General features: G+C 40.2%; 1 protein-coding gene across 2 annotated transcripts; it reads right to left on the bottom strand.

The window, feature by feature from the left end:
• Nucleotides 1-1,956: 1,956 nt before the first annotated feature.
• Nucleotides 1,957-26,152, bottom strand: ERLEC1 (endoplasmic reticulum lectin 1). Of its 2 annotated transcripts, XM_054024462.1 has the most exons (14): nucleotides 25,915-26,152; nucleotides 24,542-24,646; nucleotides 20,667-20,747; nucleotides 19,325-19,402; nucleotides 19,075-19,138; nucleotides 17,326-17,354; nucleotides 16,373-16,596; nucleotides 10,967-11,096; nucleotides 10,333-10,494; nucleotides 9,109-9,168; nucleotides 6,570-6,694; nucleotides 5,309-5,386; nucleotides 5,126-5,201; nucleotides 1,957-2,230 (listed from the first exon to the last, which is right to left on the bottom strand). In XM_054024462.1, exons 1-14 carry the CDS (start codon nucleotides 26,059-26,061, stop codon nucleotides 2,159-2,161), a joined length of 1,431 nt encoding a protein of 476 aa, XP_053880437.1. In that variant the 5' UTR covers nucleotides 26,062-26,152; the 3' UTR covers nucleotides 1,957-2,158. The 2 variants fall into 2 exon arrangements, with proteins under 2 accessions (XP_053880437.1, XP_053880438.1); XM_054024463.1 differs by lacking the exon at nucleotides 5,309-5,386.
• Between the last annotated feature and the right edge of the window lie 10 nt (nucleotides 26,153-26,162).

Genomic DNA, 26,162 nt, shown 5'->3' with positions numbered 1-26,162 from the left:
AGTCCAGAGGAGAGCAAAAAAATTATTCAAGGTCTAGAAAACATGACCTACAAGGAAAGATTGAAAAAAATGGGTTTATTTAGTCTGGAGAAGGGAAGACTGAGGGGGAACGTAAGTCTGGGTAAGTACATAAAAGGTTATAAAAAGGAGGGTGATAAATTGTTCTCCCTGTTCATTGAGGACAGGACAAGTAGTAATGGGCCTAAATTGCAACAAGGGAGATTTCGTTTAGACATTAGCAAAAACATCCTAAGTGTAAGGGTAGTTAAGCACTGGAACAAATTACCTAGGGAGGTTGTGGAATTTCTGTGATGGGAGGTTTAAGAACAGGTTAGACTAACATCGGTCAGGGATGGCGTACTTAGTCTTGTCTCAGTATATGGGACTAAACTAGATGACCTACTGAAGTTCCTTCCAGTCCTACGTTTCTATGAAAGTCCGCAGTTCAGTCATAACAATGTTAGATACTGTGACAGACCCAGACCAGTGGGGTACAGGAGTCTGGTGGAGGGCAAATATATTGGTCACTGGATGAGTAGTTTTCTGTTCCCCAAGTGACCAGAGCAGGGGCTGCACTAGAGTAATCAGGAACCTGCTAGAACCAGTTAAGGCAGGCAGGCTAATTAGGACACCTGGAGCCAATTAAGAAGAAGCTGCTAGAATCAATTAATGCAGACTAATCAGAGCACGGGTTTTAAAAGCTCACTTCAGTTTGTGGTCTGAGTGTGAGGAGCTGGGAGCAAGAGGTGCAAGGAACTGAGAGGGAGAGGGTGTGCTGCTGGAGGACTGAGGAGCACAAGCGTTATCAGACACCAGAAGGAAGGTCCTGTGGTGAGAATAAGGAAGGTGTTTGGAGGAGGCCATGGGGAAGTAGGCCAGGGAGTTGTAGCTGTCACGCAGCTTTTACAGGAGGCACTATAGACAGCTGCAGTCCACATGGCCCTGGGCTGGAACCCGGAGTAGAGGGTGCGCTTGGGTTCCCCCCCAAACCTCCCAATTGACCTGGACTGTGGGTTCTTCCAGAGGGGAAGGTCTCTGGGCTGTTCCCCAACCCACATGGGGAATCTCTGAGGCAAGAAAATCCGCCAATAAGCGCAGGACCCACCAAGATAGAGGAGGAATTTTGTCACGATAGCTAATACCTAGTTCTAAATACTCCAAAGCCACTATTTCAATTTACTTCTAGAAATTCATAATTCAACATTAATATGAAGTTGCCACTCACTTTAACAATTCAGGTGACCCTCCAAAGGTCTAAATGATGCTCTAGGAATGACAGGAACAAATGACGTGGCTGCCATTTTGTATCCTTCAGTAAGAGGGTCAAAAGGATAGTGCAATGATAATCCTTAAAGTCCCCATATGTATCGGAATGATGACCAAGAGAGGAGTATTAACCACAGTTTAAACTCACACAATCAGAGATTAGAAGGCTATGTTCTGTTTAGTGATTTGTCACAGACTTGCTATGTCTCCGGACCTCTCAATGGTGGTTGCTCAGTTTCCCCATATGTAAAATGAGGAATAATACTTACCCACCTCAGCAGAAATGCTGTGCAATAGATAGCTGTAAAGATAGATCCTGGAAGGCAGCCCAGGCTGAAAAAATTAATGAAGGCTGGCATAAAAGTTGGAGGAAAAGATAACATGGAAGAGGACCATGATAAAAATGCAGTTCAACTATTAAAAACTGAGGCAACATAGGTACTAAACTTGTATTTTGCCTTTTCACATAAGAACAGGACAAGTTATTTGAGGCTGTAGAAGCCCTGAGGCACGATGTCAGTTTTTAGTCTCTTCTCTTTAAAGGTCAACTGCTGAACTCTTCAGTTGGAGTGGGACCTTGCTCATTTGAGGGTTTTTTGTTTTTTTTTAAACTAAGGTTGATGTAGGACATCTTCCTCTGTAAGGTATAAGCCAACATCTATGTAGAACTCTCAATACTCAGTTAAAAAATTAAAGGTGCAAGACAATATTTTAATCTTTAAAAGTTTATCAATCTCTTATATACACATAGATTTACACAAAGTGGTTCATGAGTCCCTCCTAATATATATATATATATATATATATATATTTTTTTTTTTCTGCTGGCAAGGTTGGCTGGCAAGTATCTCTTGGCTTTCTATGAATCTGATTCATAGACTGTATTATCCTTTCAATTGGGCACTGAAAGGAGTCCATTTTCATCCGCTGTATCCAAGATCTTGCAAATGACTGGAGATTCCACCTGAACAAAAATAATCAAAAAACCCACCAAATGTTAGGTACTTTGAAACACAATGTTGTCAATTGTTTACAAAAGAAAATGCATAAGAAAGTAATTTGGGCATCACTGTTTTTGTAACTTTTTGGATAGTTATTTGTATTTGTGAAATCTGTAAGTGCACAGTTCTTTATTTACAATAATGAAATCAAAGTAGCCTTACTCTCCCAAAACAAATACAGATTGACAAAGGGACCACTATTCGCTTAGTGCCAATTATGTATTCAGTTCAAGAGTTCACAAAAGGAGTATGCCTTAAAGAACGAACACACTGAAATCCACTGGTAGGAATGATTTTTTTGAAAGTTACTTACTAACTTGTGAGTGAGTGAAAGAGTTGGCTAAAGAGAGGGTGATGACTTGGTAGGAGATCTGGTAACAGCAAATGTCTGTTTCTCCTCAGCAAATAGCACCTGACCCCACATTTGACACATCTAGAATGCAAAGTATTCCACTCTGGGATCAGAAGGTTCTAAAAAGCTTTAGGACTTTTAGTTCACAGCTCAAGTGGTGATCTATGCAGGTCTGAAAACAGTTACAGGCAACTACCATAACACACCCTCCCTTCTCTTGAAAAAACACAGGGCAAGTTTGTGAGACATTCTATACCTTGGGGGAGCATCCTATAACCCCCACATTCCTCATTTATATATAATTGTGATATTGCATATAAAGCATGCTATGTGAGGTATCAGGGGAAAGGTTATGATCTGCTGAAAGTCATGTTTTCTATCTAAATATGTATATCATTAATGCATATGAAGTTATAAGAATTGTGTTGTATGGTTGTCACTAAAATATGCTGTGGGTTTGGGAGGCACCCAGATACTAGCTCTCAAGAGACAATGACAAGGGAGGTAACCAACACCCAGGTGGGTGCTGCTGAACAGACATTACCAGCCATTGTTCAGCAGAGGAGCTACAATTCAATGACTAACCTGCATGAGGCTGTACCAAGCGAATTGCTCAACCTTGCCTGGGGACTCAGCAATGCGCATGAGACATGCCTGGACTTGTGTTCTCCAAGCACATGGGACTGAGGATTTAAAACAGAACACAGGGCCCTATGCTTGTCCTTTCTCCTGCCCCAACAAAGACATTCAGAAGACTGAAGACAGGGGAGACTGGCCAGGTTTAAGGGACAAATCTGTACATTAAGGACTGCAATATCTAGAGGGGTGAGAAAAACTGCTTAATCTAGCTCAGGGGTCAGCAAGCTTTCAGAAGCGGTGTGCTGAGTCTTCATTTATTCACTCTGATTTAAGATTTCGAGTGCCAGTAATACATTTTAAGGTTTTTATAAGATCTCTTTCTATAATATATAACTAAACTATTGTTGTATGTAAAGTAAATAAGGTTTTTAAAATGTTTTAAGAAGCTTCATTTAAAATTAAATTAAGATGCAGAACCCCCAGACCGGTGTCCAGGACCCGGCCAGTGTGAGTGCCACTGAAAATCAGCTCACGTGCCGCCTTCGGCACGCATGCCATAGGTTGCCTCCCCTGATCTAGATGTTGCCCAGTCTAACAGGGTTGAGAGTTTAGACTGTGTGCTTATATTTTATTTTATAATGGTATCTAACTCTGACTTTTTGCCTGTCACTTAAAATCTATCTTTTGTAGTCAATACATTTGTTTAACTGTTTATCTTTACCAGTGAGCTTGCCTGAAGTGTTTGGTAAGGGTGCTTGCTCAGGTTTATAAAGGCTGGGGTATATTCACTTTCCATTGATGAAGTGGTGAACCAATTAATAAATTTGCACTGCTCGGTATATTCCTGAAGTACCAGGCTGGGAGCTGAGGGCATTTGGCTGTTGCCTTTCTCTGTGTGATTCAGGAGTGGCTCTGGGAGCATCCATGCAGTCTAGTTGGGCATAGACAATGCACCACAGTATTCTGTCCAGATACTGTAAGAGGTTATTTCCAGTTCATTAAGAAATTGAGATGTTACAATTGCTTAAAAATAGATTACTTTAGAGAAAATTCTAGATGACTGAGTTACTGTAATTTAATTTTTATTTTATGTAATAATTTGAACATCAACTCTTGTACTCTGTTAGAATTTTTTTCACGAGATGGAATTCAACTATATAGGGATACATTTAAAATGTCCTAAGGGAACTAATCTCCATCTCTAACTTTAGGCTATCTTCCCTCATACCAAAGAGTGTACTCATTCAACCGGTATTTTCAGAAAAACAGTATTGAGCCATATTTGTCAGGGTCCTGATCAAATCAGTTTTTATTTAGAGGTTGGAAGTATTAAAATCTGACTAGCTTAATAATATGCTGAATGCCTCACACAGCAAATGGAAAAGTATCTGAGATGTAGTTTTTTCCAGGCTTAATATGTTTATGATTTAGAACTATTTTAAATTTTCTTCTGAATGCTTTATTGAAGGTTACCTACAATGCATTAAAAGAAGATCAATTTAAGAGCTCAAGCTATTATGTGCAGACACCACCTTTACATATATACATATATATATATATTTTTTCAAATATCTGAAAATCTGGTCCTGTGCTTACCAACTATCACATAAATTAGGGTTCTCTGTTTCACCTGCAATGGTTGACTACATCACTAATGCTACAAAAGCAACAAGGAACAAAAAGCACAAATTTCTGCAGTGCTTCCAGTGGTAGTGGTGGAGTCATCAACCTATGCAGCAGAAACTCTGTTTTGTTAAGTAAAAATCTGTTTAGTGTAGCTTTAAAGCTCTGGCAGATGCAAGTTAAAAAGGCCGTGTCAAAACTGAATATGCATAACTTCTCTAAGTGAAGTCCTGCACCTTGAGAAATCCTATTAGCTAGAAAGGGACTGTGGGCTGAGTGAATTCAAGCATATATATTTACATACCCCGAGAATGTATTGACAGGAGTGAGGCTCCAGCATATATACTGTTACTGCATGAGGGGAATCAGATTCTTTACACCTAAAAATAGGAATGATTTGAGTAAATATTCTAAAAACCACAGAACTCTAGTAGTGGGTGAAGAGACAAAACTTATGACTAGATGGTTTACTTAGAGTGTAACTTACTTCAATTTCACAGTCACCTGCCTTGGCTTGTCAGTTAAGTCACAAACATCTCCATTTCCATAAAAATGAGATACCACTCTGCCAGAAAGGTTTGAAATTAGACGAGAATTTGAACACTCAGACAACATTATCACCTTAAATGCCGAAAGCAAGCTGTGAGTTGAGTAATCAGACCTTTCAAACACTCCCGCCCCCTCAAATGCAAGAAACTTAAATCTACATGCGGAAATAGAAAAAAGGGAAGAAAACACTGACAAGTTACATTTAATTTGTCTACTTCTATAGAAGCAGATAGGACTGTGATTAATAATACTATTCTCCTTGCATCACATCCAAGAGACAGATGTTGAATTATAAATAGCTTCTTTTGTATTTTAAGTTAAGGGTGCCTTATTCAAAATACTCTGATAGTTTATTGTATTGATTAGACTATAATTTACATGGCCCTGCAGTTTGGACAATGGGGGTGTGAACTGAAGTGTGCAGTAGCCTGCTGTGCTGCAAGTTCCCTGGGTGGATGCTGCTGGTGCAAAGTAAGATACCTAGGTTTGTGTTAACACGTATGCGTAGTCCAAACTGTGGGGTCAGGCAGACAAGCCCTTAGTCTACAGCTTTAAGCCTCTCCCTTTCCCTTCCTTTGCAGCAGTAAATATGAAACCAATTCTAGCACTCAGATGACATAACCAGTGGTTCTGGTGGAGGGGACTTGATTGCTCTAATGATTACTGGCTCCAAGCACTCAGTATGAGAAATATTAACTTTACAACTTTATTATAATTTTCATGAGGCAATTCATCCAAAGAAAGATTTACAAAACTTTCCCCATCAAATTAAAACAAATTATATGTGCCACAGAACACAACCTCAGTGAAAACCTTTAAGGCAATAGCAATATGAAGCTAAAGCTTTCGAAAATTTTACCCCTTAAGTGTCTACATCATGTAAATGATTTGAAAATTTTACACAAGATGAATTTAGTACTAAATTAAACTGTTTTCAAACTAGTTATAAGTTCAAATGCCACAATTTATGTAAGTTATTTTAAAGGGCGAGGATGAGAATCTAATTTTCTGTTTTTAAAATGCAACATTTTCCATTCAAAAAGGAAAGTAAGATGTTCTCAACCAACATGCTAAGAACTGTTTCTCAGTACGTAAATGGTTTGTGAACAGCAATTCAAACATGCTGCACTGAAATGACAAGCTCTTTTTTTTCAACATGTTATCTAAGGTTTATTCAGTCAAATTGACTGTACCCTTACCTAACTGTCTGCATACCATCTTCTCGGAGGTGATAAGCTCTAGCAACATTCTTCTTGGCCCATTCAATGTGTTCTTCTTTGCTCCAGGTACCAACAACTACAGAAGTTTTGCCACTTTCCTTATCCTAAAATATGAACAAACGATGATAAAAATCTTGTATCATGAGGTTTAATGAGTTTGCTGCAGAGAGATCATTTTAAAGATGAGAAATATTAGGGAGTCAAATTTTTAATAATCAGATTTTTTTTTTTTTAATCAACTAATTGTTGGCTACATATTGTTACTGCAATCAGGAGCAGCTATGTGAGCATCATTTACTTACCGACACTAGCTTACAAATATGCCTCAACAGCCAGAAGAGTTGTCCTATAGCAAGAGACTTTCAGTTTTGACCACTTCGGATATTGATTAATGGCAGTGCCTGCATTTCATTGCATAAACTGAAATTGTGCCAGCTTGACATAAAATTTCTCTCACTGAAGTCAGGAATTTTGCCTAGTTAATATACATAGCCTATAGGCTTGTTCTACACGAACATTTAGTTCATGGCAAGCTAGGCTGAGAATCTACCCCACATTAGCCTGCTGTATGCTACTGTCCACGTGGACCCTGCTGAGATGCATTGACAGTTAGTGAGTTTTGATCTAGGGGATGGTCTACACTAGAAAATTAGATTGACCCAGCTACTTTGCTCAGGGGTATGAAAAATCCAACCTAAGTATCCATGTAGAAAGTGCTAGATTGATGGAGCTACCTTCTGCCTTTTAGGGAGATTGATTTACCAGAGCAATGGGAGAACTCCATTGTAATAAGAGTCTACACTGAGGTGCAACAGCAACATAGCTGTAGCATTTTAAGTGTAGACATTGATCTAGTCCCGTTTCAAAGCGAACTAGGCTAAGTGCACTACTGAACTCTTAATGCGCATCAGCAGGCTCTGTATGGACAGCTAGTGTGCAGCAGAATCACACCCAAGCTTGCCAGAAACTGTTTGTGTAGACAAAACCTAAAAAAGTTTTTTATATATTGGTATGTAGAATGGAGATATGGTGAAAAGAACATTTCCTATAGCTTGTTTGTAAATTAGAGGCTAAATTCCTCTCTTTTGGTCAGATTTACCATACTTATTGCCACATTTCTCCTGGACTCACGCTCCCCAAAAAACCCATAGCAAATAGCCCAGGTAGAGATTATATTTCTTATACATTGACAGGGCTGCCCAGAGGAGGGGGCAAGTGGGGCAATTTGCCCCAGGCCCCGCAGGGGCCCCCACGAGAGTATAATATTCTATAATATTGCAATTTTTTTTTATGGAAGGGGCCCCCAAAATTGCTTTGCCCCAGGCCCCCTGAATCCTCTGGATGGCCCTATAGATGGGCCCAAAATGTATGCTGATACTAGAAAGCATCTTAAAAGGCAGCCATCTAGGTTCCATTACTACTAGAGAAGATGATGAGAATGAACACTAAGGACTCCAACCAGAGCTAAGAAATACAAGGAAACCATGCTGCACAGCTTGTAAAATTAGTTCTTTTCCTAAAACCCAGACACAGTAGCTGATTTTAGCAATGTGAGATCAAGCAGGACCGAACAGTGAAACATCTGCTTTGACAAGTGAACTGGGGACAAAAGAGAAAGGAATTCTACTTGGACTCACATCATCTCAAAAATATTGTCACTTTCAAAAAAAGATCTGTACAAACATTTAGAACAAAATGATCCCCTCTGTTTTCATGACTGATGCGGATTCAGCTCATGGGAAGGGAAGGGACATAAGGGAATAGTGCTCTTCCCTCCCCCAGCAGAAGGGCTTCCCTGGGTTAAAAGAGGGAGGAGTCAGTATCAAGTGACATATCCACCACGCACAGGGGGTGTAGTATCTGCACATAAGTTAATGCTCCCGAAGCAGCATGTAATCCCTGTACCTACACTCTTGCCATTCACAAATTTAAAGCATAAGTGTGGAGTGAACCCAGTTTTATAGACAAACACTGAAAATCCTATAAGACATACCAAAGGAGTCTAATATTCTTGACACTAATAAGGAGGTGGGGAAATAGTAAAACCATCTGAGTTAGGTAGTCAAAATAAGAATATGTTAAGCCTATAGCCTCATTCTTATAGTCTGTCCATTCATGTAAATGGATCATGTGACAGGTACAATGAAGGAGCATATTAGCTTGACATTTCTGGTATTATGACCAGTAATTAAATGGTTAATTTTGGCATTAAAACACTCATTGTACTTCCAAGTTTGTATACTAAAATTAATTTCAATGTAAGTCTGCAAGACAAAAATACATCAATTGATACTGCAAAGCCAACCTTCGAATCAGAAGGACTATTTCCCCTTATTCTAAGGCACCTGTCACAACATTACTTCTATTGACAGTTAAATAGTAAGGAATGGAGTAAAGTCTGCAGGAACATGCAACCTTCTTTACCAGTGGATTTCTATTGCCCCAGCTCATGAGCACATTCATAAAAGCAACTGTTGGCCATCTAGTGGCAGAAGACTGCAACTGCTATTTAACATACCTCATGATACTGATGTACATATTTGCCATAGCAGAATTCATACTTCCACCAACCAACACCCTGAAAAAAGAAATGGGAATAGAGTTCAAATAACGTGAAATACATTCTTTTCTCATCTATCCTATTGTAGCTTCATAACTGTGTGATAAGGAGCATCATGGCTTTATATAGATTATTTGCCACCAATGACACCATCTACGTATGAACTCCTGGAAAGTTGTAAGTACCCAATACAATGTGTTCCTTCAGTCTTTTTCCTGAACCTCTTTTGTATTTCCTCCTCTTTCAGACATAGCAGTAGTCACAGACTCCCTCTCTCTGCTACCTACCCTCCCAATTTTTTTTGTCTTCCTGCCCTCTTTTCCAATCTCGGCTATCCATTATTTCCTATTTTACGAGGGAGAATCAAAAGAGAGAGAAAGTTCTCTCTCAGCTTTCACATTCCTACCTTTCCTTCCTATCTCTAACACATTTCATTTTCCAAAAGCAGTGTTTAAGATTTCCCTCCTTAATACATGCCACACTCACTTATCTCACCATCCATGCTTCACTACAGAAGACTGAACTTCATTTGGACTTAATCTGAAATGCTAAAGAGATCCTTTAGTAAGATTACTGAAGACTCTTGTTCCACTTTCTATAAAAATTTCTTATTTCAATTCTGTTAAAGCAATAATTTAGCAACTAAGAACACCATTAAAACATTTAACAAATCAGTGGCTTTCAGAAGGTGGACAAATTCTTATTAAGTACAGTATTTAACTTTATATTTTGATCCAAGTGGATGAGCAAGACAAAAAGGTCTGTTCAGAAACCTTTCTGAGGGTCAGAGGTGGGAAATGTCACTTCTGAAGAGGGCATTCTGGGTAGCCACTTGAAAGATAGGAAATGACTTTCATTGTGGTCTTCAAATAATCTATCATCTTCTCAGAAACAACATTTCATCTTACAGAAGTATCACATTTGGTAGAATTACTCTACTAGAGTTTCAGACTGTAAATAACAAAAACAAAAAATTAAGTTAGCTTTTGAATTTAGTGAAGATAAAACCTTCAGGTCAAGCTCTAGTAACTGGCAAATTACTGTGAGAAAAACTCTGATGTGAGAAACACAGCAGGTCTGAGTTAACAGAAATTTTTCAGCTATCCAAGTCCACAAAGGAGAATTGAAACGTGAAACAAATACGGATTTAATAAATACAATTGTATACAGTTTATTTCTCACCCCATGGAAGCAGTAAGAACCACTAAGAAACTCCTTTATGAGTTGGTCATCAGTCAATTTGGAGATGTGTGTTGTTCCAACAGTTAGCAACTGTTGGGATCCAACAGTAACTGGCTTATGAATGGAGGAAAATTTCTCTTCTTTTGTTGAATGTATTTCTTCCTGAAATTAAAATTCAGACATATTTAGAGTCCACATATCCTCTACTAAACACATAACTGCATGTTAGAAAGTAACTAGTATTAGAATAAATATCAAATGAGACAAGCAGCTGATAAATGTGCAAGAACTTAATAGGTCAGACATTTATTTCACTGCTTTGTGCATTAAACACTTGCATCTAAGAATAGCTGAATGAACAGATAAGATCAAAAAAGTAATAGGAGATTTGGGGGTTATAGACTAGTAGCCCTAACTTTAACCTAGAAGTGTTTTTTTTTTTTTTTTTTTTTAAATATGACTGCAGCTATTGACAATTCCTGCTGGTTTGCCACAGGCTACTTGAAAGATCAATATAATTGTGCAGAGTGACAATCAGGGATATAAACAGTTGCTGTAAATTTAAGGTTACAAGTACCGTAATAAGGAAAATTAAAAAGCTATATTTTCCAGTTTAAATTTACAAAACTCCTACCTCCTTAACCCTTCTAAAAGGCATCTTCAGCATTTCTTGCTGTTGCTCCAGCTGTTCCAGATTATGGGGTTTAAGTGGGGATCCTGGCAGTGACTGGCAAAATATGTCATTCACAGGAGAAGCCCTGAACCTGTCCAAACAAGTTATAGATGCATCACCTGTTTTCTTGTAACACTTATTCCCACTATACATAAAGATATGTCAGCACACACACATTTGTTCTCAGTTTAAAAAAAAAAAACTAGTACATTAACACTCCAGGGTTAAACTTTGCATGCAATGTGTCAGATCAGGATTTTTTTTTTTTTTTTTTTTTTTTTTTTTTTTTTTTTTTTTTTTACACACACTGTTGTTGCTATAAACAGACATTTCAGTTGTCGGAGTGTAAAGAAAATAAAAGTTCATTGGGTCGTAACGTTCAACACTCAGGTACTTAAAAAACACTTTATTAAGAAACGTACCAAGTAATTAGTTAATGCCAGGGTTTCTCAAACTGGGGTCTCCACTTGTGTAGGGAAAGCCCCGGGCGGGCCGGGCCGTTTACCTGCCCTGTCCGCAGGTCCAGCCGATTGCGGCTCCCACTGGCCGCGGATTGCTGCTCCGGGCCAATGGGAACTGCTGGAAGCGGCACGGGCCACGGGAGATACTGGCCACCACTTTCAGCAGCTCCCATTGGCCCGGAGCAGCGATCCACGGCCAGTGGATCGGCCGGACCTGTGGACGGGGCAGGTAAACAGCCCGGCCCGGACTGCCAGGGGCTTTCCCTACTTCAAGCGGCGACCCCAGTTTGAGAAACCCTGGTCAATGCAATCTACCCTGTTTTAGTTTTCCTCAGATTATATAACATCTTACTTGCAAAAAGGCAATTTTTGCATGCACTGTTAATCAACTTTAAGTCAGGGAATTCCAAAAAAGTTAAGATTAAATGCTCAGCCTTAACTCAGCATTCTTATACACACATCTTTAAAACATGGGGTCATTATTTTCATCAAATAAAACTGAAAGCAAACTAGACTTTTACACAATCTTTCATATAGTACACAAACTATGTGTGTTACTCATTTAAATTTGTCACCGAATATTTCATTAATTACTTTGGTCTCATTAAATTATAAATTGAACCTTCACATGGCCAATACACAAGACATATCAAACACATTTTAATAAAGAGTTCACACTGTACTCTAGTTAAACTTGGGACAATTACATATGTTCTAGGTCACTTATCTTCAACAACATAATCTTCACAAAGTAGCAGTACAAGTTCCTTGTGGGAGTGGCTACTTGGGACCCTGTTTAAAAGTGAAACTATAAACCCCCCTGAGCAATGCTAGTTTAAAAGGCATTGGAATATCGACAACTACAAGAGATGGTTTTAGAAGTCACAATATCACTGCTCTTTCCTTATTTCATACAAATTAAGGCCTCTTCAAAGCACCTGAAAAGCCTGAGTGAAAATTTAGAAGTACTAAATATAAGTGGAAATATTTTTACAGTACTATTGAATAATAGTATGTTAGTGATCGATACATTTGCAAAAAATATTAAATTATTGTTTCCTACAATTTTGCATTACTTTATACTCATCTGTTTTGTAAATACACGTCTAGCAATTTCATAGACTTACAGGTGCTTCTGAAAAAAGGGAACTGGCTTTCTGGACTATCATCAGAGTTTGTTATGTAGGAATATGTGCACTGTACAGAAGGATGTGTAACAAATTTCAGTTTGTATGTAAGATAACTGAAGTTGCTTCCTGATTAATAAGTAACTCTAGATTAAATAAACTCCATGCCTGAAGACTGAAGAGTTTAAGTATGGTGTTACTAAATCAAATAGAACTATCAAGCAATTAAATGCAATTATATATTTCTTTTCACCTTTCCCTCCCATCTGTCAGGCATGCTCTACCGCACCCCCGGAAACAAGTTCACATGCTTAGGGATAAGGACAGATTGTGCCAACAATAAGAATGGTGTATATTAAATTATATTTAGAACTAAAAAGAATACTCTTACTCTCCAACTTCAGTTGCATTACTAAGCAGTAAAGATATGAGAATGGATGGGGAGGGAAATGATTCATGGCTGAAGTACTGTCCTGAGCCACTTTGAGGAGCAACATGAAAGCCACTACAGGAAAGAAAAATGTATTTTTAATACCCCCACCTGTAGGCTGCTCTGATCAGGGATTGAGCAGCACTTTGGGTGTGCTACTCATGCCTTTGCTAGTAATAGCATGACTGAATCAGGAGAATGAGCCCTTGTGGGTTTTGTTTTAGATACATTTTCAAGGCATCCAATATTCTCACTCCTGGCCAAGAAGCCCTCCTCACCTATCTGGTAGTAAAGGTTTTGGGGCTGAACATAGATGATGGGGGAGAGGAAACAGTAACAGCAGTTAGTGGTTTTAAAAAACAAAAACAAAAATGAACCAAAACAAACAAACAAGCAATTTTCTAGCCCACTTTTCTTTCTTCTGAGCAGTTTTAATATTCTCATGTAATATTTGAAGTATTTCCAATTTGTCACTTGAATGGAAGTCGGTAGATCTAATCCTTAAATAAAGTTTGAAAATTCTTAAGAGTGAATCAAGAGCAGAAGAATTATAGCAATCAAAGTAGAGCAATGTATACATTCACTGGTCAGCCACTGGGATAACTATACTCTGGACAATCGTTAGGTAAATCCTTCCCCCTCAGAACATGCCAGCTATATTAGCTAGCTAAGGGATTTGCATATTTTACTGCTAGACAATAACTGCAGAAATTATGCAATTATGCCACCTACCCACAGCCAGAATGTAAGCATTTGCATCAGAGAGAAACTCTAGTTATACATCAGTAGCTGTACAGCACTGCTGTTTAATGGGGTAGTACGATACACTGACATTAAATTATTTGACAATGTAGGACTAGATGTGGATTTACCACTAGCCCCCAAAAGCTTTGTTATATAGTTCTGCTGCATCAGGAGCAGACCGGGGCCAACTTATGACCAATTCAAAATTCCTGGTTCTAACCTTACTCTAGGCAGGGTTGGCGGGAGGGGAGAAATAGTCTGCACCAGCCCTTCATCTGGCACAGATTACTTCCACAACAGCTCACAGCTGTGTTAGCTGGTGTACTGGGAGGTGAAGTCAAGCCACAACCCACTCCTCACCTCTGCCTGCTCACTTTTACAGGATGGGGGGAGGGGAGGGAGTAGCAGCGCTATAGAGGCTGTTCTCCCCACTGTACAGTAATCTGCAGCAATGAGTGTAGCTGATGCACAAGAGCAAGTACCTTATGTTCCGGGAAGAAAGGGAACAGGCGCATGGGGCAAGCCACGATTTTGCTCATATGAAGAAGCTACATTGTAAAGCATCCTCCTCAAGAACAGAATAAATGTTATGTATTCAATCTTATTTCTTCTATTTCCTGACTGTGGAGCGATTAATTTCTCAGCCTGAATGATTCATGGACAATTTTTTTCCTTAATTAATTTTGAAAACACTAAGGTAAGAAAATCTGAGTTATTCATCACACAGTGCTTCTAACTTCCTTGATCTCAGCCTATCTGGCTCAATAGCTCATGAATGCAGCCATGATTAATTGAGCTCTGGTACTCGAATTGGAATTATTTTATTAACGTATGCAATAATACACTTGCACACACTGGCAATTTTTTTTGGAGATTGGAATAACCTATTAACTCTTTATCACTTTAGCTAAAGGATGCTGCTGAGCTAAGCTCTGAATGCAGTGAACATTAAATTTGTCTGCTTTAGCAGTCAAAGAGGGCACTGCCTGTGAGCCAAACTTCAGACTTCCAACGCTCAACTACTGAACATTTTCTTCAAGCCATGTCCAGTCTGAAATTTCTAACTTTATCCCTTTCTGAGTTAGTTGAGAGTAAAGTTTCTTTACATTTGAGCATTTTCTATATTTGAGTAATACAGAAGTGGGTGAACCAATTTTATTCAGCCTCTTCAAGAAAAAAAAATTCCAAATTCACCTTTAGATAGAGACCCAGTCTGGAAAAAATTCAATCTTTAGTGAACTGGAGGAAGTTAAGAACAAGTGAAGAGACCTGGTGGGTTTAAAATAAGAGCTGGAATTCAAACTAAACTATACCAGTGCTTTTCTTGCATAGAAAGTCAAATTCTCCATTTAAATTAGAAAATTGGTTGTTAAATAAGGATTTGACAGTGTTACTACTTATTCACGGTATTTTGCAACTATGTTTGCATAGTGCATGACTGATGTCCTTACATCAGAGAGTACTTTTATATCAATCTAGATATTCTCAAATAGGTTACAAATGACTGTCTCTCTACACATCTCAGAACATGTTACTATTTAAATGGAAACAGGTCATTTAAAAACAAATTTATTGCTTCCACCTTCACCAAGACCTGAGTTTAGGAGTCTGTGTTGACCCTCCAAGAGCTGACAGTTGAGAGACTGTAAAACACAGGTAAGATATTTTTTAGGGATGCATTATGTCAACAATTTGTGCTGGGAAAACAGAATCCTGAACTCAGGTATCTGCAAGTACTGTTAAATAATGGATTAATTGATTTTCATGTTTTTAAAAAGTGTAACTTATGATTAAATCTACACATACTGGTAAGAGATCTTAACACTTTTTAATAAAGCTTTTAGATCATGTGAATAGGATTAAAGTGTTCAAATACCTAATGCCAATGCAATAGAATGAAGTCCCAGTCCTAAAGCTGCCCCCTCTGTGTCAGGTGCACATAAAGTACGCATGTGTAAAAGATGGGACATGATTTCTAAAGTTAAGTGAACAAAAGCTAAGTGAACATGGAAGCAGTAGCCTAAGTCCCCTCATGTATACACAAATAGGTGACCTGCACATGTACATATGGTATTTTGCAGTACTGGCCACCAAAAGCATTCAAATATCATAAGTGAGGCCCCAAAAAGTCATGATTAGCGTAATAAGTCTCTTTTTTTGTTTTGTTGAGTGTGAGAGAAAATAGTTTTATTTATTTATTTATTTTTTAAAAGAACTAATGTTGGACTCTTTCTTTGCCTTCTGAACCATCAGGCTGCAGTCACATCACATTCCTAAATTTTTCTTTGCAACCACAATGGCTGGAAACTTACCTTAAAAAAATCCAAACCGTGAGGCTCTTATGTGATGTCTTAACTCCAACAGCTGGAGCTTTAAGAAATACTCCAAATATTGTGAAGCTTAAGTAAAAACTGCAAGAGTTGGCAATGCTGTATTTGCAAGCCTGTTAAGCATATGCAAGGGTAAAAGAAGGTTTGTCCAGTTTTGCTCAAGGAACCACAACTGCCTATAATTTTTGCACACACAAGAGACAGCTGACTGAAAATTTGGCCCCATATGTGCAAAAGGATCACTAGAGCCAAAATGTTAAATTTGGAAACTGTACCTGTATTTAGGATGGTTGCATAACAGAGGTGTCAATATGACCACTTCATATTCACATGTAGTAACTTCTGCTACTGATAGGATCTCATGTTTAGCTTCAGGATGACAGATATACATCACTGTACTTGATCTGGGCAGGTTTTGTCTCAAAGTACAAGGTGTACCATTTCCCATTCCTACAGGATAGTATGGGGTCATCTGCCCTTCTATGTTCTTTGTAGGAATCTAGGTGAAAGCAAAAAAGTTAATTAGAAACTGCAGTAGAGCTGTTTCACTTCTCTGTAATGGCAACACTACAGCTCATTAGATTTCATGTTTCAATAATGTTTTAATCATATTTTCATTTAGGGATTTTTTTTTTCTCCTTTTGCCAAGAGGTAGAGTGTGGTAGTTAGCAGGCAGGAACTTCACAGATAGAAGAAAGTAGAGAGTTAAGGAGCTTAATATATAATCAGGCAAAACCAATGGTAAAGGTTAGGAGCAATAACAGTTAATAAGATAATGTAAAAGCCCAGGCAGCCTTCAGCAATAGATAGATAGAATTGGGGTAGGGATAAGCAGAGAAATAAAGTGCTACCAGGCCAAAAGATGACTGCATATATGCCCACTTTATAATGCAAAAGTTCATAGGTTCTCACATACCATGGATCTGTCTTAAATTTAAGATTTGTGGTGTTACTAAGGGTTTTTTATAAAACTTAGCACTTCAACAAGAATGTGGAAAGTAAATTAACTGTCACCTTAACCTTAACGTCCAGTGTCTTGGGACTGGACAGGGCAAAAAACTCATTGGTGGAAGAGAACAAGTGTCTCCAAAACTGGACCAGTGATCAAAAAGGGAAAAGAGCTTATTTTCTACTCACACCTGGATTAATGAACTGAACATTTAATCAGATCTACATTTAGTTGCCTCCATTGTTGATGGCAAAAGTGAAAGCAACGTTTTACACTTGCCTCTTTCAGATTTTCCTTTTCATCTTGATCTACAGAATAATATAAGAATGAGAGAAGTGTAAAGGTCTTTAAAATATATATAAAATAATAAAGATATGAAATTATATACAAAGTTATGCTAGGTAAGAGATTCAGTTTTAAAAATAAAGCCATTTCCTCTCAGCACACCAGCCCTGATTGTACCATACTGACATTTTCAATGTGAGACTAAGTTTGATTACTCAATTATCATTTGCTTAATACCGGTTTTCACTGAAACATGCTTGTACATTAGAAGAATGCTGTCAAATATTACATGGCAAATGTTTGTCCTAAAGTACTATAAAACTTTTATAATTTAATGTGTCAAATCTTCCTTTAATCTTAAATTTTTACTTATGTTGATATGTCTGTCACTTAGGATTTTTTTCTTTTTAAATGGATTAACTTAAATAATATTTGTTCAAAGATTTTTTTGTATACTTCGTATTTCACAGCACTTTGTGTACAGTCAGTTTCTCTATTCAACCTCACCTGTCTGTAGAAGTAGGGGCAAGAAGAAAATGCAGTTGTAAAATGAAGACACTGATAAGGGGACTGGAGCAAGCAGAATAAACTCTTAAAATGACTAGTTTCAAAGTTAGTGTCTCGTTAAACAAAGAAAGCCTCTTATGTTTGGGAACTCAAGACAAGCCAGATTCTGCTCTGTGGTAAGGTCACTGTGCTGGAGCAGTGCCAAGTGACCTTACTGCTGCCCTACAGGGGCAACTGACCACATCCTTCATGAGGGAATTCTTTTTGCTGGCATAGCAGACTATGCTTACATCTCCTTCCTCTCCCCACTCTCTGTGCTTAGGGAGCATGCTGGAAGCCGGGCTAGAGTGTACTGCATGCCAATGATCCCTTTGTTTATTTGCCCCCAGTTGGGTGCTACAAGTGTCAACAGCTTTAGGATTCTCTAACCTGTGCCAGAGATGGGATCAGCATAATTGTTAGTGAGATAAGAAAGGAGACTTAGGGACATTTCCCCTTGAGCTGCACCAAGCTTGCTTTAGCATACCTGGGGAGTGAGGCCATAATGTTTGGGGATCCTTTCGTACCCTATTCAAGACTATGCTGGCATCAATTATGTTAATGCACAAGTATAAGTTGAGCCAAGGAATTTCAACTCCATATGAAGCATAGAAAAAAATAAAATTGTCACCTAATGGAAAAGGACAGAATAACTCAAAAAAGGATGTTAACATTTCTAAGATCCCAATCCACCTCCAGAGGTGATGCAAGTTTTACCATTGTGCACTAAATTTTATCCAAGATCTGCTAGGTACTGTACATATAACACAGTCTCAGCCCTGAATTACTTAGAATTTTAAACACAAAAAACAATCAAAAACCAAGTGAACAGGTTACAGAATACAAGCAGAGGGATTAGGACAAAGACTGGCACAGGTTCATTTTTAATATTTTGTATATATGTTCTATCCCCAACTGCCCTTCTACCTAGCCGTAATTAGTTGGCAGATTTTTTGTAGGTGGCCTGGCTGAACTGATAGGATGGGGAGAAGGTGAGGCGCCAAGAGGAAATTACCACGAACAACGGAGTTAGGAAAAGTAGCATTCCACTGTGTTCTACTTCTCTCTTCCACTGGAAAGCACATTGGACATTTTTCCATACATAATGTTCTAGCATATTTTTGTGAAATCAACAAATACCAGAATCCATCATCAGCATTTGCAAAAACCCCACAAACAAAAAAAACAGAGACAAACCTGGGTCTGATAATGGACTCTTTATCAGCATGTTCCCAAGGTAGTACTCTTGAATGTTTATTTTCTACAACCAAAAACAAATACAATTATAGTTTTGTTTGTTAAAGCTAACTTTCCCCACATAAGCTTCAAGAGCGCTTTCTGTTCATTCCCGTCAGAATTCATTTGTAGTAACTTCAGCATCAAAGTGTCAGTTCTAAATTCTTTTATTTTTTTTTTGTTTGGGTCTCATAAGCTTGTACAAACATACCTGGCCAGTTTCTTTCTCTTCATGGTATTGACGAATATATTTTCCATGGCAAACTTCATAAGTCCAGTAAGATTCAATCTAAACAAAAAAAAATTCATGTTTTAGTCAGCAACACAAGAGTCTGGCAATCAAAATTTTCCAAAACTTTAGGACTTAATTTTGACAGATGAGTAGCAAAACCAACCCTGTCAGGAGGATGATGGAACCCTAAAGTAGCAAAAAACTGCAGTGAATTTTCCCAGCATTCCAGGGTTAACTGTGTTCCAAATATGCATAATGGGTCAAATTACTGTGGGTTTTTTTGCTGATGTTGTGAAGCATCTTTCATGTATGTGAGAGCCAAATACACCTCCACCAACCCAGAGCCAGATTGTGAGGCCGCAGCACAGACCTGCTGTGGCCACTACTATGCACTATAGGACTATAGGTTGCATTATTAGTTGCAGCCCACTCCCCTTCCCATGCCACTTGTGTGGAGGTGTTGGGACACTGGATCTGAACAATAATGGATATGGAATGTACTCTCCCTGGTCCATCCTCAGTGCTAACATGCCTGGGGCAAGTATTTAGTTCACCTCCACATGGTCCAAGGGGTTGTCCCTCCCCTGCTTTGTGGCCACTCTGCCCAGAACAAATGCAGAGATAAGGTAGTATGGAGGGACTTTAGTACTTGAATGAATTTTATCCCGTGAAAGAATTCTGGATAGCTAAGGCTTTGATGGTGAATCTGGTCTAATCACACTTGTCAGGGTTCACTGGCCACTTTTAAAAATGTAGCAGCTTTTTTTTTTAATGTAATAATATCAAGCAGTTATGTCTGAGAGGCAAACTTCTGGGGTCTCTGGAGGCACTTATCTTTTAGCCTTGTCATACATTCAAGGCAGGTCTTGTAACCACAAGCTGTCCTGTACACCTCTACCCCGATAGAACGCTGTCCTTGGGAGCGTTATAGGTGAAACCGCGTTATATTGAACTTGCTTTGATCTGCCAGAGTGTGCAGCCCCGCCCCCACGGAGCACTGCTTTACTGCGTTATATCCGAATTCGTGTTATATCGGGTTGCATTATATCGGGGTAGAGGTGTATTATGGTTTGCATACTGGAAGTACGATGACAAATTGTTAGTATAATCACCATATCTACAATTATTTAGAATGCAAATTTTTTAGCAACACTATTAAATATTAACGTTAATGAAGTTTATAAAGCATTCTTGCTTTAACCGCTAAATGGAATCTCATATACATATTTTAATGTTTATTGTAGTCAACTGTAAATAGGTTGAAATGTAGATGGTTTATTCTGCTAATTTGCAAATTTGAGTGAAAACAGAAAGAACATACTCTATATGAACAACTACTTTGTTTGAAAAGAGGTTCCAACAATTCTCCTGGACTAGGCCCTTTATAATCCTTTTCTTCTTCCTAGAACAAAAAAGGTTTGACATTTTTAGCTATATAGGCAATATTAAAATTAAATGTACAATAGTCAGAACATTAATTTGAATAAGGAAAAAAAATCACTTGCAAAGATTAAGATACAAAATCTCTGTCTCCAATAACATGCGGTGTGATAATTAAAAGAATCTTTAAATTTTAGTTATTAGGAAGGGACACTGAAGAAAAGTATAAGAGTCATAAATAAATCAGTCAAACCAAACAAATCCAGGAATTACAGAATTACAGGAAAACAAACTGTAGAAATATGGCTTTTTTGTATTTTTAGAAGTACTAGAGTTTAACCTGCTGATGACAAAATAAGATACAAGCATTTAAACTGAGGTGTGAATAATTTCTATAGCACTGAAAACCATTTAGCACCTGTTTCCTAATTCAATATTTTTGTTTCAAATGTACACTAAAAAGGTAACTGTCACCAGGGTTTTCACAGAACAAAAATCTGAGTCTAATTTAAAAACAAAACAAAACGCAGAAGTAAGATTCGGTGAAAAATGATTTGTGATGTGTGCCATTAACACGTGCACAAATACATTAGAGAGATTTCCATTGTATTGTCTGTTAGAACTAGCAAACACTTCTTTTTTGTCAGACTTTTTTATTTGGATACTACTATTGTAGAGGTACAAGGTACAGAGGAGAGCAGAAGTGTCAGCAGCACTTATAATGGACATCATGTTGCAAATTCAAAGCTTGTGGACAATTAAGGCAATATTCTCTAATGCAAAGTTCTAGGTCTGTGAGACTCCAACCTGACCTGGTTTTCAACCTTTTTTCAAGTCACTTCTTTCTTTCCTTACAATGGATTTGTAGATGGACAGACCCCTATAGCTCTTCCGTGCATACCACATTCTAGCATAGTTGTGGCCTTCTCCTCATCCTCTCTCTCTCATGGCCTTTTCTGTCTCTTTTTGTCAGATTTTCCTTTTCTATTTTATTGTTGTTCGCTCAATTTTTGCTTCCCTTCTCCACACACCTGAATGCTACATGGTGCTCTGACTCACCTGATAGAGCCATGGGGCTGGGTGGCACAATCTTGTGAGTGAGCCAAGAACCACAGAAGAGAAGCTAAACTTGTACATGTGAGCTGATCCCACAGCTGGCTGCAAAGGCACAAGCAGCCACCTACTATTTTACATGAAGTAGCTGCAGAAGGATATCTTCAACAGGAAGTGAGGTGGATGTGAAGTTATGTAGCTTGCCTGTCCCCACTGCTTCTTCTCCTCTATCTGCCCCCTCCTGGCCTATTCTTGTGCTACTGCCTCTCCTGTGAAGAAACCACATCCCCTATTTGGGGGGAGGGGAGAACCTTCCCATAGTGACTTTTATGGGAGAAGATGAGATATTCTGAAAGCTCTGGCAGTACAGTGCTTTGTTCCTACCTAGTCATCCATCATTGCACAGGAAAAAACCCAGTAATGGAGAAGCAGTAGTATTAGTTATAACTTCTGTTGCCAAAACCAGTGGTTAAAGCAGCGGTCCCCAAACTGTGGGGTGCACACCTGAATGTTTGGGGGGCACATGGCCAGGTCTGGGCCAGCCCCCACAGGGGGTGGGGAGGGAGCAGCAATCAGCCCCGTTCTACCCCCAGCCTCGCTCCAATCCCAACTGCAGCTCCATGCCAACCCTAGCCCTGCTCCATCCCCAGCCACAGCTCCACTCCGCCCCCTGCTCTGCCCCCAGGTCAGCTCTGCCCTCATTCCCACTCTGCCCTGAGGCCAGCTCCTCTTCTAGGCCCAGCTCCTCCCTGATCCCAACTTCTGCCCCCAGCTCTGTCTTAAGTCCAAGCTCCTCTGAATGGAATGGAAGAGGCAGACAGATTCCATTACTGATAAGGGAGGGGGGCATGACAGGAAAAGTTTGGGCACTAGTGGGTTAAAGTAAGGGGGAAGAACAGCTTCCCGCTACCGTCTTTAGCTGATATAAATAGCTTTCTTCCACAGTTTCCTGCTCCTCCATGACTCTTGTACCAAAAGTGCCCCTTCCTATTTCAATCTGCTTTAAATACCACTTATACCTAAGGCTACATTTATGTCACGGAGGTCATGGAATCCATGATTTCCAGAGACCTCCGTGACATTTTCTGCTTCAGTCCCTGGAGTTGCGGGACTGGATCTAGCAGCCAGCAGGACCCCAGCAGGGTTACAGTGATAGCCTCTTCAGGGTCCCCCTGCAGATTTCCAGGGACAGGTGACAGCCTCCTCAGGGTTCCAGTGACTGGGGACAACCTTGTGGGGGGAAGAGGGGCAAAGGGAGGAGGAAAGAACCCTGCAGCTCTCAGCCACCACAGTGTCAGGAGAAACCACAGAGCCGCACCAGCAAAAGTCAGACAAGTCATGGCTTCCGTGAATTTTTGTTTATTGCCCGTGACCTGTCCATGACTTTTACTAAAAACAACAACCATGACAAAAATCTTAGCCTTACTTAAACCCAATGTTATTAGTTACCCAAACAAGAGGTGATTCTAGTGGACAGTGCATCTCTCCAGCAACATTAGCTACTACAAGCACATCAAACCTGCCTTTCTACTCTCTACCTTGGCTTCTCATGCCATATCATGTCAAGTTCAAGACACTAAATGGTTTGGGCTTAGAATTTCTAAAAGATCGCCTAAAGCTTCAGGATGTAGACCTTGCTCAACAGCTCCACTCCTCAGGCACAACAGAACTTTCTATCATAAGAATAAGCTAATCTGTGCAGGACATATAGCTTTTTCCAGTTTTCTTGGTCCAAGACTGTGAAATGAACTCCTGGAACTCCAGGGGTGGGCAAACTATGGCTCGTGGGCACATCTGGCCCTCGAGCTCACGCTGGGGAGTGGGATCAGGGGTCACGCCGCGTGGCTTCCAGAAACAGCGGCGTATCCCCCTCCGGCTCCTACGCATGGGGCAGCCAGGGGGCTCCGCTCCACACGCTGCCCCCACCCCAAGCGCTGTCCCTGCAGCTCCCATTGGCCGAGACCCACAGCCAATGGGAGCTGCAGGGGTGAAGCCTGCGGACACGGCAGCAAGCAGCAGAACTGCCTGACCATGCCTCTGCGTGGTAGCCGGAGGGGGAATATGCCGCTGCATCCAGGAGCTGCTCGAGGTAAGCGCTGCCCGGAGCCTGCACCCCTGAGCCACCCCTCCCTCCCCCAGCCCTGGTCCCCCTCTCACCCTACTGCACCCCTCAGTCCCAGACCGAAGCACCCTCCTGCACCCCAAACCCCTCATCCTCAGCCCCCCACCCACAGAACGCTCACCCCCCCAATCCGCTCTGCCCCAGCCTGGAGCCCCCTTCTGCACTCTGAACGCCTCATTTCTGGCCCCACCCCAGAATCTGCATGCCCAGCCCAGAGCCCATACTTCCTCCCACACTCCAACCCCAATTTCATGAGCATTCATGGCCCGCCACCATACAATTTCTATACTCAGATGGGGCCCCCGGGCCAAAAAGTTTGCCCGCCCCTGCACTAGAGGAAGGTGCTCAGATATTAGTGATGAAGGTGGTATAAGACTCTGTAGCTCTGGAATTAAGGCACATAACTGAGACTAGCCAACCCACCAACCATTTTGCCTAATTAAGGATGTCAAGACTGGTTCGCATCAAACCCACCAAGAACAGAACTACCATATTGTCTATAATGAACACAATTAGTTATAGAACTGCCATACAGTGAAACATTTTGCAGAGGAATTCTGTTTTAAAAAGGGAAAAAACTATTTAATTTTACAGATGTGTCACTAACAATCTGTAATTGCAACAACTTGACTTAAGCTTACCTCATCTCCGTTTGCTATCAGTGGAAGTATACATTTATATTTTTCTTTATCTACAGTTGTCATAATGATGTAATTATCTTCTTTGTACAAAACACCAGTTGTAGGCTAAAAGTAGAACAAAAACAAATCCCGTGAAGATGGATTTTTTTTTTTTTTGGAAAATGCTATAAAAACTTAAATATATTCCTAGCCCCAGGTCCAAAGCAGGTTATTCAAAAGAGTTCCCTGCATCTTCTCAGGTCCTAGGGATGTCAGCAGACTGCTTTTTACCATTTGCACTGACAGCTTGTCTTCTGATCTTTGTCTTAACCTTTATTTTTGCTCCTCTGCCTTTGTCTAGACTCTCCCTACCCCCATGTTTCTCTACCATCTTTTTTCTTTCATCATATTTACTCATTCCCTCTCTTTTCCCCGTTCAATAAAAATAAGAGAACTTGTAAGACATAACTTCCAAATGAATAGTGTGATGATGGGCTATGTTGTACCTCTTTCCTCTACCTTTTCCTTGTTTTACCTAGGCTATAAAATCTTCAAGGCAGACACAGCATCTTCCTTTGCTTGAACAGAGTTTAATACAATGAACCCCAACTGCCCTTTCAAACAAAGTCTGTTATAAAATAACAGGAGTGTAGAGTAGATTAACATACTTTTCCTTTCTTTTAAATGCACATCTGAATCCCAAACTGCTTCTAACTCTGAAAAAGGCATGGCATGTTGGGGTCCCATCTTTGTATCTCAGTGACTGTCACTGCAAATATACTCAAGTTTCAGAGTAACAGCCGTGTTAGTCTGTATCCGCAAAAAGAAGAACAGGAGTACTTGTGGCACCTTAGAGACTAACAAATTTATTAGAGCATAAACTTTCGTGGACTACATCCGAAGAAGTGGGCTGTAGTCCACGAAAGCTTATGCTCTAATAAATTTGTTAGTCTCTAAGGTGCCACAAGTACTCCTGTTCTTCTTTTTGCAAATATACTCAGTTTACAAATGAAGATGATTTTCCCAACTACAGTCATGCAAATTCAGCCTGGGATTCCTCTCTAGCTGGTGCATTCCACTCATGAAGGTTCCTTACATCTAATGTAGTTAACAGTCATTGTGAGGATGAACAATGCATAATCCAGCGCCTTCTCCTGACAAAGGCATCGGAGCTAACGAAATAAACTCGGGTCCTTGTCAGAAAATAAGACTTTAACTAAAGATGCACGAGCAGATTTGCAGATTTAAAATATTGATCTAGTCACTCTTCTGACCATAACCCACACTGCGTGACCCCCAGTCCCGCCGGGGCTCCCACCGACGGAATCCCCCCAGGGGCCTTCCCCGCCCACGGAGCTCTCCCCGCGCGCCAGGCCGGGCGCTCCCGCACTGACCAGGCTGAAGTCGGTGCCGGGCCAGTTCACCCTGAAGGGGACGTCGTCGCTGAGCTGTGGGAGAGCTCGGCCGCCGCCTCCGGCCCCCGCCAGGACCCCGCCTAGCAGCGCCAGCAGCGCCGCCGGTCCCAGCCGGCACCGCCTCATCCCGCCCGGCGGGGGGCTGCAGGGACCGATCGGGAGAGAGCCGGCAGCCACCCAGTCACAACCGCAAGCAACCCCCGGCCACGTCTGCTTCCGGTGGAGCG

The sequence above is a fragment of the Malaclemys terrapin genome, chromosome 3 (genome assembly GCF_027887155.1).
Source record: "Malaclemys terrapin pileata isolate rMalTer1 chromosome 3, rMalTer1.hap1, whole genome shotgun sequence".
Taxonomy (NCBI): domain Eukaryota; kingdom Metazoa; phylum Chordata; order Testudines; family Emydidae; genus Malaclemys; species Malaclemys terrapin.
Note: the sequence above shows the minus strand (reverse complement) of the source record. Positions and strands in the feature narration are given on the sequence as shown.